Source organism: Meles meles, chromosome 8, assembly GCF_922984935.1.
Source record: "Meles meles chromosome 8, mMelMel3.1 paternal haplotype, whole genome shotgun sequence".
Taxonomy (NCBI): domain Eukaryota; kingdom Metazoa; phylum Chordata; class Mammalia; order Carnivora; family Mustelidae; genus Meles; species Meles meles.
The window spans coordinates 15,937,423-15,952,364 of NC_060073.1; the positions used below are offsets into that span (position 1 = coordinate 15,937,423).

General features: G+C 35.8%; 1 protein-coding gene and 1 pseudogene across 1 annotated transcript; one reads left to right on the forward strand and one right to left on the reverse strand.

Moving 5' to 3' along the window:
• Positions 1–14,942, reverse strand: part of LOC123948505 — a 372,440-nt pseudogene that overhangs the window by 333,396 nt on the left and 24,102 nt on the right.
• Positions 5,064–5,999, forward strand: LOC123948492 (olfactory receptor 4P4-like). Its single transcript, XM_046015673.1, has one exon. The coding sequence runs from the start codon at positions 5,064–5,066 to the stop codon at positions 5,997–5,999; it is 936 nt and encodes a 311-aa protein (XP_045871629.1).

Below are 14,942 nucleotides of genomic sequence, written 5' to 3' on the forward strand. Positions count from 1 at the left end.
TGATTATTTTCAGCTCAAAACAATCCAAATATCTAAGTGGCACACTGGGACAGCCTGCCCTGAACAGCATCAGACAGGCTCCTTCATTTACTCAGGATTACAAAACTTTCAAAGCCTGGCAACAGCATTAAATTTAGAAATACCATGTCCTTGCTTCTGGCTATGTAAGTCAGTTATTTAAATGCTAAAACGTTTGTGTCTTTCTATGCATATTAGAAGTAATAATGCTTCTGTCAAAATAAGCAAAATTATAAGTTTTAAAAAATGCAATGAATTTTCTTAGATTTTATTTATTTTAAAGAGAGAGGGGGAAACAGTGGGGAATACGGGCACAGGGAGAAGGAGAAGGAGAAGCAGTCTCCCTGATGATAAGGGGCTCCATCATCCCTGCACACTATCTGACTTAAGCTGAAGTTAGAGTTTTCAAAGGTTGAGCCTCAAGGTGCCCACTTTCTCTTAAAATTTTCATCTTTCTTATTTCTCCTACCTTCCATGTTCATGGGGAAAGAATATTTATTGTTTTATCATTCCTTTTCTTTTTCTCCTATCCCACAACCATCCATTCCAGTTAGTCCCGAACCAGGGATAGTTCTGCACCTGTTCTCATATTGCAGATTGTTGACTGTATTGGTTATTGACCCTACACACATAACATCTTAGTAATGGGGCATACTTGGACTGTAAATGCTTGTGTGTTGTTCTCTTTGTCCTATCTCATCTCACATTTTCCTCATAGCTAACCGGGTACTATTGCAGACCACAATGGTTTCTCTCTGATTCTTCAGAAAACTGGATGAATCTACAGAACAGTCAAAATTTTTTGACCTGCTCTGACTACGGCCTTTCTCCAGAGAAATAGCATCTGAGGCATGCTAATGGAAAGGAGGAAAGCAACACCCATGGAAACAGGGACATCACTCTGGGCAGTGGTTTAGCACACTGGCCAGGATTTCCCTAGAAATGCCTTGGGAATGTAATTACTTATAGCTTTCAAAGAACTATTAATTTCTGTATTGTCACCTAAAGTTTATATTTCGTTGGTCCCAATCCTATTTTCTGCAGGAGTATGCAGATGTCGATGATTTCTAGGACCTAAATACTCTTGCTACCTTTGCAGAAATTAAAAAATACTTTTATTTTATTAGTGGTCTGGCATTCAGATCTTAAATCAGCATTGAAATTCCTAGTCTACTTTCCTGGGTGATAACAACGCCTTTCTTCGTCTCTGATAGATTCAGCAAATATTTGAAGTCCACTTCCCTTGTGAAACTGTAGAAGGAGTAAGTCACATTGAAACTTCCAAAAAGATTTGCAGAGAAGTAATATGGAATTATGTGAATTACTGATTTATAATTCTCTTCATTTTGTTGCAGATTTTGTTGCTGGGGATGATTTGGCACAGTGAGTATCTGGGGGATGGAATGTAGCCTAAAACTAACCTGCCAGACTCTTGGATCTTATGCTTAGTGAATTATCCTTGTCATCGTGGTTTGGGAAGGGTTCCACCAAATATAATCTAAATTAATTATATGGTCTTATTCCATATAAATTCATTCCAATACTATAAGTTCTTTTGCAATATATGCTAATTCCATTCCTATAAAAATGCTTTACATATGTTAGTTTTAATTGTGTATTATTCATTGAATTTCATTGAGTGAATTTCATTGTGTCCCATTCTTGTACTTATGTACCACCCTCCACATTGTTGTTAAGAAGTAGCCTTGTTTATGCTTGAATATGTACAGTAATGAGAAATTCCTATATTTCAAGCACCTGTCATCTTAGAATACTTTCATCTCAGTTAACTAACTTAAATTTATAGCATGCTCTTGTGCTACACTAAGGGAAAACATGAACATGTGATGGAAGTTTTATTATATATATATATATATATATATATGTGTGTGTGTATATATTTGAGAGAGAGAGAGCAAGCATGAGTGGGGGGTGAGCACGGGGGGAAGAGACACAGGGAGAGAGAGAAGCAGACTCCCTGCTGAGTAGGTAACAGGATGCAAGGCTTGATTCCCGGACCCTGAGATCATGACCTGAGCCAAGGACAGCAGCTTAACTGACTCAACCACCCAGGCACCAATGATGGAAGCTTTAATTTAACATAAAACCCTCTATTCTTATACTGATAGTTTAACTAAAAGCACACTCAGAATTTTTATTTAGAATAACCAAGGAAGTAAAGTAATCAGCTATATTTTTATAGTGCAAAAAATCACTCTGAGCATTAAGGTTAAGCATTCCCTAAGAGGACCAATTGGGCATCCAACTAACCTAAATGTTTTCCCCAACAGATTGATGAAACTGAAGTTTACTTGATCAGTTATGAAGTCCATGTTATGGTATTTTCTTTTATTTTATTTTCCACTGGCTTTAGTTGTGTGGAGGTGCATGACGCTTTCTGTGGTTCTAAACTAATCCATTTTGAACCAAAGTGTCATGGGATATTTCTTATTAGCTCATGTATTCCTCATTAAAATTCTGAATTTCGTAATGATATCTTCATTGAAAAAGGAGTAAGATGGCGTTTAGAGAGATGAGGGATTTCACTCAAGGACTGCACTGGTCGGTTTCCTTAAGACGCCTCAATGCTTCTATCTCTTCCTGTGTTGTGCTTTTCTAACCACAGGTTCAGTGGCTGTCTGACATTTTTTCACATCGACTCTAACTTCAGTTTTTAACACAAGAGGTGTCTATAATATCTCTGCCATCAAAATGTTATTTTTATGGCAATAAATCTCCTCTCTTTTTTCCCTTTTACATCTGCTCTCTGCAGCGATCATGTGTAATGATCCTCAGGTTACAGGGTGAGATGGGTAAGTAGCACGATTGTGGATTCAATGCCAATGATGGTCTAGAAACAAGGAAGAATCCTGATTTAAACAATCTACATGTTGGTGAAACTGAAGGGAAATTATTTAAAATGATTTAGAATGAGAGAATTCCAGACAACATTTGTTAAGTAGTCCGTATATCTTTATTTCCATAAATACTCAGGAAGAGAGGCTCCGTGTCTGTTCACCCATCATCTTGCATATTCTTTTCTAGTCAGTTATGAATTCAGGATAGTCTTTTCATGCTTTCCTCATGACACCCATCATCATCCCACTCAGCTTTATTCCATGAAATTAGTCCCAGATTGAGGGAGAATCAGGATATCTGTCTCCAGACATTCAGAGTATACCTCCTGCATTGTGGAAATGATTAGATTTTCTTGGTATGAGTTTCTTCTTTTTAAAATCAGAGATTTGGATTAGTTAAGTGAATTCTGCCTTTAAATTGTTTGAGTCTTGTTGAGTAATAATTCTTCTTAAATCAAATTGTTTTAGGTAAATAACTGTTCCTGAAAAATTAACATTTTCTTCCTCATTAACAAAGAATAAACATCACTTGCAATGAGTAGAAAATAGGTCAATGATTTCTACCTCCCTAAAACTTTTCAGATAAAAACTAGTTAAGGTTAAATGCTGAATACTCTGTAGCTCAGTATTATTTTCAAAAAATGTAGAAAAACACTAAAAATTACTCCTTTTTGAAGTTAGAATTTAGTATAATAATTCAAAGCAGAATTGCTCTCCTACCTTATGGACCATGTCCTGAATGCCTCTCTGTTAACTCTCTCTCTATATGATATATAATATAATGTAATATCATATCATATCATATCATATCATTTCATATAGAGATAATATATATAAGATAAATATATAATACATATATGTGCATGGATGTATTATCTATATATAATAGTCTATAGGACCATACAACACAAAAATATTAATTTTGAAATTCCCTACTGTTGATGATTCTATGTAACTTTGCTACAAATGCATTCTGAGTTTTTTAAAAATAGACATCTGGAGGCCTAGGTATGACTGTCCAGGCAGGTCCAGAGAAATATAGGAAGTGCACTAGCTGTTCAAACCCACTGGGCAGATAATTCCTCATCACTGAGGAATAAAACTCCTCCAACAGCATTCTATTCTTAACTTATTTTGAATCAATTAAATAATGTCTTAAAATTACACATCACATACAAAAGATGCAAATAAAGGAATGTTGCATTTATTTTGTTTCAATAAATATCGCTGAGTACAACCTGACCACTAAGTTTGACTAATGTTACCTTCTGTATCATCCCCCTTTTTGACACTGGTTCCTTAGATTGTATACAAACACAGGAAATTTTTGACAAGAGCATAACACAGGCACTATTGAAACATACTTGAGCAATTTAATGATTTTATCTATCCTTTAATGATTGTCATCGAGACCATCAGTCACAGTATTTACATTTTTAAAATTCTCTTTAACACATGAAATGTAACTAGAATAAATGAATGAAATTCCTAATTTATTTCCACAATTTCAGTCATAAATGTACATTCTTTATTTTGCTGTATAGCTCCCCCCCACTCTTCGCTTTATAAAATAAAATCATTTCCATTGGTTTAGCATGACCCATTGGCAATATTTGGTCACATAGCAAAAAAGAGTGTGCTTTATACAAATTAAGCTTCAGTGGTTCAGACTGGTATGTTTACATTTCCTGAGGTTTCAGTGTCAGATAATTCATGGAATTTGACCAGAAAAGGGTGAAAACAGGAAAGTTGCCCTCATGTATTATGCACACACATTTGAGATATATACAACAAAGTATTTTTTGACTTGGCAGAATTTTTATAAATCTTCTTTCTTATCTAAGCAATATAATTAATAATAATGAATCATCTTTAATTTTCAAAATATCATTTAAATATTTAAAAATCATTATCAGTAAAACTGAGTAACATACATAATCATTCCCATTGTAAAATTATTCCATAATACTTGTATAGAATCAAACACAATAAAACAGGAGAAAGCAGCTTAATTTAAGAAATCAAGAATAATTAATATTAATATAATATTCATGTCAACCTACTCTTAGTAAACTTCATATCATTAATAATATCAATAATATCATATTATTAAGTTATCACCACATTTCTGTTTATTTCCTTCAGATACATACTCAATTGTGTGGAACATATAGCAAACTCAAGGATATGGAGAAGCAGAGAAACATCTCAGAATTCATACTTCTAGGACTTTCATATGACCAGAACATAGAAATATTTTGCTTTGTGCTCTTCTTATTCAGTTATATTGCCCTATTGGCAGGAAACCTTCTGATCCTTGTCTCCATTCAATGCAGTCCTCTTTTTCACCAACCCATGTACTACTTCCTCAGCCGTTTATCCTCTATGGACATCTGCTATACCTCTAGCATTACACCCAAATTAATTGCTGACCTGCTAGGAGGGACAAAAACCATCTCCTATGGTAATTGCATGTTACAACTATTTACCATGCACTTCTTTGAAGGTACTGAGATCTTCATTCTGACCGCCATGGCCTTTGATCGCTATGCTGCCATCTGCAAACCTCTCCACTACCTGCTTATCATGAACAGGACAACGTGCCATCTCCTACTCATGGCTGCATGGGCTGGTGGGGCTTTCCATTCCTTTCCTCAAATATTGATGGCAATCCAATTGCCGTTTTGTGGTCCTAATGAACTCGATCACTACTTTTGTGATATCTTCCCTCTGCTGAAAGTTGCTTGCACTGATACCTACATCACCGGGATCCTTGTGGTTGCCGATTCAGGTACAGTCGCCTTAGTTACCCTTGTTGTCTTGTTTGTTTCTTATGTCATTATATTGTTTAGTCTAAGACATCACTCAGCTGAGGGAAGATGCAAAGCCCTCTCCACCTGTGGTTCTCATATAACAGTGGTCAGCTTATTTTTCAGGCCTTCAATCTTTGCCTACCTTCGACCTCCAGGTACTTTCCCTGAGGACAAAATATTTGCTCTATTTTATACCATCGTTGCTCCTATGTTCAATCCCTTAATCTATACACTGAGGAATACAGAGATGAAAAATGCCATGAGGAAAGTTTTGTGTCAAACATTATTTTCAAAGGAAGTATGCAATTAATTTGAGCAAACATATACCTAAGCAAGTTTATTTTAAAAAATGAGCTTGATGTGACTAAATGAGCTAAAAATATTTCATTTTCTTTATAGTCAATGTCTATCATGAATGAAATTCATGAAATAAAGAGGAATTAGAAAGAAATTTAAAGAGATAGCTAAATGAATCCTAATTCCCATATACCAGAATTAATTGAAAACTTTATTTTATGGAGTATTAAGGAGGTGTGATTAGCATCACCTGTAGAAAAAACTGCCAAATCAAATAAAGCTACACTATTTGGTCAGTAAATCATAACGACAAACAATTTTAATGATAACTCTATTAAAAAATCCTGGGCTTATACGCCAGTCCACATAGTGATACACATTCTTCACTAGTGATGAAGTTGAAATCTAAAATTAAAATAATGACTTTAAGTCATCACAGGTATCTTTATGATAGCACATTCATTTCTACTTCCTCTAAGGGCATTCAGAAATCAGCTGTACAATGAAGAACTCTGTATAAGAAAACCTGTTTTAAATCAGCTCCTGGTCAACAGTTCTTCTGAATTCATATTAAAAATAATAGTAATACCTAGTTAAGACAGAGCAAGAGTCAATAATTACTTGTTTTTCCACCATTGACCAGAATACAAAACATTCCTCATAAAACCTAAGGGACTGAATAATCAGTGTAAATGTTGACAAACCCTACCTGCCTCCAGTTGATAAGGGGAAAGTTAATGGACCCAGAACTGAAGACTTTCTTTGCTATAAAGAGAGAGAGAGGAAAAATAAATAAATGAATAAAGCTTAGCCGAAGACAGATTAAGACATGGTCAACCAAGCAGGGCAAATTAAAGTACATTTTGCAAGCACATTTTGGCTGCATATAGATGTTTATAACTGCTTTATTTATAATTGTCAAACCGCTGAAGCAAACAAGACCTCTCTCCACTGGTGAACAGATAAATAAATTGTGATGTTTCTGGACAATGCGATATTATTCAGTGCTTAAAAAATGAGCTATCAAGCCATAAGATGGTATGCAGGAAAATTAAATGTGTATTACTAAGCAAAAGAAGGCAATCTGAAAAGGGTATTTATTATGTGATTTGCAAATATCTGAATCCTGGGGGTGCCTGGGTGGCTCAATGGGTTAAAACCTTTGCCTTCTGCTCAGGTCATGATTCCAGAGTCCTGGGATCGAGTCCCGCATCGGGATCTCTGCTCCGCGGGGAGCCTGCTTCCTCCTCTCTCTCTGCCTAGTTGTGATTTCTCTCTGTCAAATAAATTAAAAAAATAAAAAAAAACATTAAAAAAATAAAAATAAAAATCTGAATCCTGGAAAGGAAAAACAATGAGACACCTACACCATCAGTGTTTGCCAAGGGTCAGTGTGGAGGGTAGAATGAATAGACAGAGCTCAGAGGATTTTTAGAGCAGGAAGCACATCTGTATGTTAGTACAGTTGTGGATACATGTCCTTATGCATATCGAAATCCAGAAAATGTACTACATCAAGTGTGAGCCTAATGAAAAGAATATTTGAGGAGATAATGACTTGTGAGTGTAGGTTCTTTTGATGGTAACAGATGTATCACTCTGGTTGGAGAGGCTGTCTGTGTATGGGGTCAGGGGAATTATGGGAAATCTTTGTACTTTGCTCAATTTTGCTGTGAACCTAAAGCTGCTTTAAAAAATAAAGTTTATTAATTAAAAATATACATTATGGCATGATAAATATAGCAGAACTTGTAAGTGGAATGAACAAGAGACATCTGAAAAAGATTTTCTACAGAAAAAAAAGTAAGAAAGGCCTTTTTTTCATGCTAGTTAGGATTTAAATAAAGGTTGCTTAAGAAACACAGCAAATGTCATTATAGAGGAGATGTTAGATAGCAGGATTTTATTAAAAGGGAGATGTAAAGACACGGAAAGCTTTTTAGAATATGTGAGTAAAATGCAAAGGCTGCAGTCAGTCTGTAGGCCCAGAACCAGGTATAGAGAACAGAAAAAAAAAATAGTAATAAAGATAACGGGGACGGTAAAACTCACCAGAGCTGTTAGAGCAGAGAGGAAGTGGACAGATTATCTCTGCAGTTATACACAAAGAAACCCAACTGTTGTCAGATTAAACTTTTTCTCCTAGGCACGTTCTATACTGTTTCATTACTTAGCTGGAGCTAAGAAGGCTGTCTCTGAACATGAAATAGAAGTTCAGAAAATTAAACAACAGATTCATTTAAAGACCTCTTTTGTATAGTAGTTATTATTTGTTTCCATTATCATCCTTTCTTAATAATATGAATTTCTCTTTTAGAACATTATTAGCGATTGAAATTATTATTTGCACACAATATTGACCTATGGCTAAGGACATGTTCTGCTACAAATCTAGAACACACATTCCAAATTAACCAGACTTTAGCATTCTATAAAATCAACAACTTTCACGGAAATGACTTCAAACTTCTTACTGTAGCTTTCATATTTAAAAAGTTGAGAACATAAGCTTTAGTTTAATTGAGATGTAAGTGATATATAACATTATATTAGTTTCTTGTATACAGCATGATGATTTGACTAGAGTATATATTGAAAAATAGTCACTGAAATAAGTCTAGCTAACATCCATCACCACACATACTTACAAATTATTTTCTTATAACGAGAACTTCTTAGATGCCAGTCATTTTTGTTACACAAAATCCTGTCTGAGGATTTGAAGACTAGATTATAGAATTACTCCATATCAGAATCTAAAATACATCTAAGTATTTTAATGGAAAAAACCAAGCATATTTTGCTATTAGTTGAGACTTAAACTATTTGCAAAAAATATATGCACTTCTGCATGTATGTTTATTGCAGTGAAAATGTTGAGAAAGTTTGCATGTTAAAAGAAAGAGAAACATAAATGGAAAATTAAAAAGCATACAAACTTCAGAGTATTAAAGACTATCTTGTGTAATATAGCTAATGCCTTTTGCTGCAAATTCTTCATGAGATATAACAGCATTCAAATGTATGCTTGCAATATTACAATATCTAAATTTTTAAGAAGTAACTACAGATAATATAATATTTTATATTCACTAATGAGATTAGCACAGCATACCAGCATAAACTCTAAAGGATTTCAGAGCATCAATATCTGTGGCTCATAAAATAAATTTGTTTAAAAATTCAAATAAAATATTTTCAAGCACCGTAGTGACAGAATGGCACATTCTCACTAACATGTTTTTTTAATAGATTTTATTTTTTAAAGCAGATTTAGATTTGCAGGAACATTATACAAAAAGTACAGTGATTTTCCATATACATTCTATGCTCTTCACAATTTCTGTTCTCTGACATCTTGCAGTGCGGTCATACATTTCTCACCACTACTGAATCAATATGGGTACAGTATTCTTAAGATCCATAGCTTACATTAGGATTTCCTTTGGTGTTACCAAGTTTTATGAATTTTGACATATGCATTATGTCATGTATCCATCATAACATTATCATACAGAATAGTTTCCCTTCCCTAAAATATCCCAAGTTTGGCCTATTTACCCATTCTTCTTTATCTTTGAATTTCTGAAAACCAGTGATTTTTTTTTTTACAATGACCTGTTTTTCTTTATCAAGAAGAGGAATTCATAATTCATGTCTGTGATGTAAATATTTCTGTTTCAAGGGCTAAATATCATCCTTGGGACTATCTTATTATTTTAGTAATTAATATTCTAATATTCACTATTATCTACTTCTTATCCACTCTACTTCTGTCACATAAATCATTCATCCTTAGTTTAGGTCATCAAGCTATAATTATAATGATTAATATTATAGACAAATTATTATCATTGGTATGATTCAAAAGAAACCTAGCACCCCCAGAATAAAAAGGGACCAATATAGGAGCATAAAGTAGATTTTACGAAAAGAATACTTCTAGGCATATAAACCCAACCACTAAGGCCCTCTTAATAACAAAGAACTGCCTCAGTAACATGAATTTTCTCACCAAGTTCAGTTACTGTTCTAGAAGAATGTAGGTAAACATCATAAGATTTCAGAATATAAGGATACCTGGGTGGCTCAGTCAGTTGGTTATCTGGCACTCAGTTTCAGCTCAGATCATGATCTCAGTGACAAGGGATCCCCATCTCAGGCTCCATGATCAGTGGGAGTCTGCTTGAGAGTCTCCCTCTGTCCCACTCCTACTCAGGAGATTGCTGTCTCTCTCTCTTTCTGTCTTTCTAAAATTTTAAAAAAATATATTTAAAAGAAGGGATTGCAGAATATAACTCCAAGAATAGGAACGGAGATTATTAGATTACATGGTATCTTTTACAGCATGAAACTCCTATGATCATTTGAATCTGATACTTTCTACTAAGTCAGGAAGAACAACTACATTGAAGGTTCATGGTCAGCTGCAATGACACAGAAGTGCCTAATAATGGAGACTGGAAGAACAATAGCCTCCAGTTTGTAGATGCAAACATTCAGGGTGGAACAGAGCAGCAGAGAACACCAGGAGTCCACATGAAGAGGGACAGGGCAAGCTCCAGATCAAAACCACAAGCTGTAGGGCAGACGAGACAGGCAGAGACAGAATGGTGAAGCACATCTAAGGCTATAGAACTTATGTACCTGTTTGTAGCTTATGCTGTCTATTCCTCTACATAAAACTGACTTAACTCCAACCAGTGTGTGTGTTCTTATTGCTTATTTTCCTGAATGAAGTAGTGTTCATGTCCAAAGACAGGATTACATTAACACTACCACATTAAGATCAAGTTCTTTTTTTTTTTTTTTAAGATTTTAGTTATTGATTTGACAGGCAGTGATCACAAGTAGGCAGATAGGCAGGCAGAGAGAGAGGGAGAAGAAGGCTCACTGCTGAGCAGACAGCCCGATGTAGGACTTGATCCCAGGATCCTTGGATCATGAGCTGAGCCCAAGGCAGAGGCTTAACTCACTGAGCCACCCAGGTGCCCCGAAGATCATATTCTTTATGGATTTCTAGGTAAATCCAAACTATGAGGAAAAGATTTGAAACTTCTTTTCTTTAGTTTTTTTTTTTTTTAAGATTTTATTTATTTGACAGATAGAGATCACAAGTAGGGAGAGAGGCAGGCAGAGAGAGAGAGAGAGGAGGAAGCAGGCTCCCTGCCAAGCAGAGAACCCGATGCGGGGCTCGATCCCAGGACCCTGGGATCATGACCTGAGCTGAAGGCAGAGGCTTTAACCCACTGAGCCACCCAGGTGCCCCTTTCTTTAGTTATCTGAAATCCACTTCTTGCTCCATAATTTCCTATGGTAGCTTTCCCTTCTGCATTCCTCAGAGTGTCAATCAGAGTGTTGAGCAAGCTGCTCCAAAAGTATAAAACACAGCTATTATCTTATCCATGGGGAAGGTGGTTGCAGGACGTGTGTATATAAATATACAGGATGACCACAATGAAGTGGAAGAGGGCTTTTCTCCTCCCTTCAGCACTGTGGTGTTCAGTGAATGCAAGATGATAACACATCGTTTAAGCACATCAGCAGGACAAAACTCAGTGGGCGAATGGCCCCAATGTGGACACCAGGAGTAGGTTGAGCACATAGGGATCTGCTCAGGCAAGTTTCACCAAGGGCTGCAAAGACACAAAAACCTTGGTCATTGGTATCACAGAAGGGTAAACTCAAGGCCAGCAACATCTGAGCTAAAGAATGCACAGAGGACTCCACCCAGGCCATAGCCACCAGCACAACACAGACCTGTCATCTCAGGATGATTGTGTAGTGCAGAGGCTTACAGATGGACATGTAGTGGTCAGCAGCCATGAGGATAAGGATGAAGATCCCAAGGCAACCAAAGAAATGAAATGAAAACATGTGTACCATGCACTCACTGAAAGCGATATTGGTCTTCTTGAAAAGGGCATCCACAATCATTCTAGGGACTATGGAAGTACAGAAGCAGATGTCAGATTTGGTTATGTAGAAAAAGAAGAAGCATATTGGACTCCTGAGTGTCCAGCTGTTCTTGACAGTAGTAATAATCAGAAAGTTACTCAACTTCATCCCAAAAAAGAAGCACAAGAAAGGGACAAACTATTTTCTCCCTAACAGGATCCTGGATCAACCCAAGCAGAAAATGTATTCATACTATTCAGCTGCATGATCATGAATGAGGAGAAGGAAAGGTGTGAAAATATTCTTCCACAGAAAAAAGTAATTAATTTACAGTGTTCTATGCAATGTTATGGTATAATTTAAGCAAATTAATTCATGGTGTTATGTGATATTGTGGGATATTTGAGCAAAAATAAAGAGCTACATTCTGTGTTTGTTTTCATGTCACTGCAATATTGTGTTCTCAATTCTTAATGACCACTGCATTGAGTGCTGTGAGTCCCACAGTATCGTACTCATGTGATACCTTCCTTCAGCACTCTTCAAATATATCTAGATTGGACATGAATCTGACTAATTTTGCCAATTCCATGATATAAAATTAAGATATGTTGCTCTATTCTATTATTTCCCTCATCTTTTTAAATTTAATAAATATCGGGGTCCTGTTTTGTATAGTCCGTCACTTGGCCTATAGGATATATTTGACTGCTCTCGAAGGTTCAGGAATATTAATGCAACATCAGATGTTATCCCCAACCCTATAAAGTCTTTCTTACACATATATATTTATATATAACATATTTGTCACACATATCGTTATAAATGTATATTATTTGTCAATACATCGTCTTCTGCTTCTCCCGCATATTCTCTTAGATATAGCAGCTTTAAAGGAGGAACAAGAAATACAGCTTTTCAACAATAATATGCATCAACCTTTGAGCACATTTTTGATATTTAGGATTTCATAAGTACGAATGAACAGAAATGAATGTTCTTTCATGTTTGATAATATCTCACATATCCCTATTTCTGGTTTTCTTTCTCTAGTTTGTGAAAAGCAATTCTTACAGCACTCAGACCCTCTATAGAAATGGGAGAGATAAACTTCATCGTTCCTATTTTCATGAATGAACTTTTTAGTTTTAACATCTTAGATCTTTGGTGACCGCCTATGGAGTGTCCCCTGTTAAGCTGGTGTAGGACCAGATCATGGTTTGTAGTCCCCTAAAACCCACATTCATGGAACAGATCAGAGAAGCAGATGTGGGAGGGAGATGTGCATTTCAAAAGAACATAGTTTAGGGGCACCTGGTTGGCTCAGATGGTTAGGAAGCTGCCTTCGGCTAAGGTCATGATCCCAGGGTCCTGGGAGGAGGCCTTATAGTAATTATAGTAATTCAAGTCATAGTATGAACAAGTTGAGTTTCTTTTTTCCCTGATGAAATTAGAGTTTTATAATAATTTAGAGTAGAATTGGTTTCTCAGAATACGGGTCATTTTTAAATGCTATGCAAATGACCTATTCAATAGCTAAAATGTGTTGAAGGCATAAGTTTTGAAATTGTGAATCCTGAGATTTAATAGCTTCTAATAAACTTTGCTTTAGAAGCCTTCTGCTTTTTAAAGTCATCTATCGCTACGTTTTAGCTAGGCTTGGAAATGTTTGCATTCACATCGGGTATCAATTTGTCCACTGGATAAAACAGTTCCCAGAATGCATTCTCTCTCTTTTATACTCTCTTCCCTAAAGTATTAAGACAGTACAAAAGATATAAATTTATGACTTTTTTGTACATTCATCAATGTAACAAATAGTCACTGAGTGCTGACAACAAAATTCTTTTTTTTTCTTTTTTTTAAATTTATTTATTTTTTCAACTAACAGTATTCATTGTTTTTGCACAACACCCAGTGCTACATGCAAAACTGCCCTCCCTATTACCCACCACCTGTTCCCCCAACCTCCCACCCCTGACCCTTCAAAACCCTCAGGTTGTTTTTCAGAGTCCATAGTCTCTTATGGTTCGCCTCCCGTTCCAATTTTTTTTTTTTATAAACATATAATGTATTTTTATCCCCAGGGGTACAGGTCTGTGAATCGCCAGGTTTACACACTTCACAGCACTCACCATAGCACATACCCTCCCCAATGTCCATAACCCCCTCCCCCTTTCCCAACAAAATTCTTTTGAAACCACATTCTGTATCATCTTCTTTTATTGACTTTTATTGTCTAGATTGTATATAAAACCCATGAAATGTTTAGGAAAAGCCATAAAATGCGATCAACTCAGATATGCTTCAGCAATTCCATATTTTGACCCTAAACCATAGTTAAAAATGTGCAAAAGATTTTGCTTCTTTGGAAACTTTAATTAAACTTTCGTTTCCTAAATAATATAACTGGCAATTATATTTGGTTGCTTTAACGTAATCTAACACATCAAATAATCATTTGTCTTATTAATAGTGAAGTCAAAAATTATATTATTATACCCATTTCACATTAGATTTCACAACTGATTTGTAAAATACAATACAGACAGAGTCCATAGTCTCTTATGGTTCGCCTCCCCTCCCCAATGTCCACAGCCCGCTCCCCTCTCCCAATCCCACCTCCCCCCAGCAAGCCCCAGTTTGTTTTGTGAGATTAAGAGTCATTTATGGTTTGTCTCCCTCCCAATCCCATCTTGTTTCATTTATTCTTCTCCTATCCCCCTACCCCCCCATGTTGCTTCTCCATGTCCTCATATCAGGGAGATCATATGATAGTTGTCTTTCTCCGATTGACTTATTTCACTAAGCATGATACGCTCTAGTTCCATCCACGTCGTCGCAAATGGCAAGATTTCATTTCTTTTGGGTCAGGGGTGGGAGGTTGGGGGAACAGGTGGTGGGTAATGGGGAGGGCACGTTTTGCATGGAGCACTGGGTGTTGTGCAAAAAGAATGAATACTGTTACGCTGAAAAAATAAATAAAATTGAAATCTGTCAAAAAAATAAACAAATAAAATCTTAAAAAAAAAAATACAATACATGATACAAAAAGAAA

Coding starts and splice junctions, on each gene's coding strand:
- LOC123948492 (XM_046015673.1), top strand. CDS start 5,064: ATGGAGAAGCAGAGAAACATCTCAGAATTCATACTTCTAGGACTTTCA.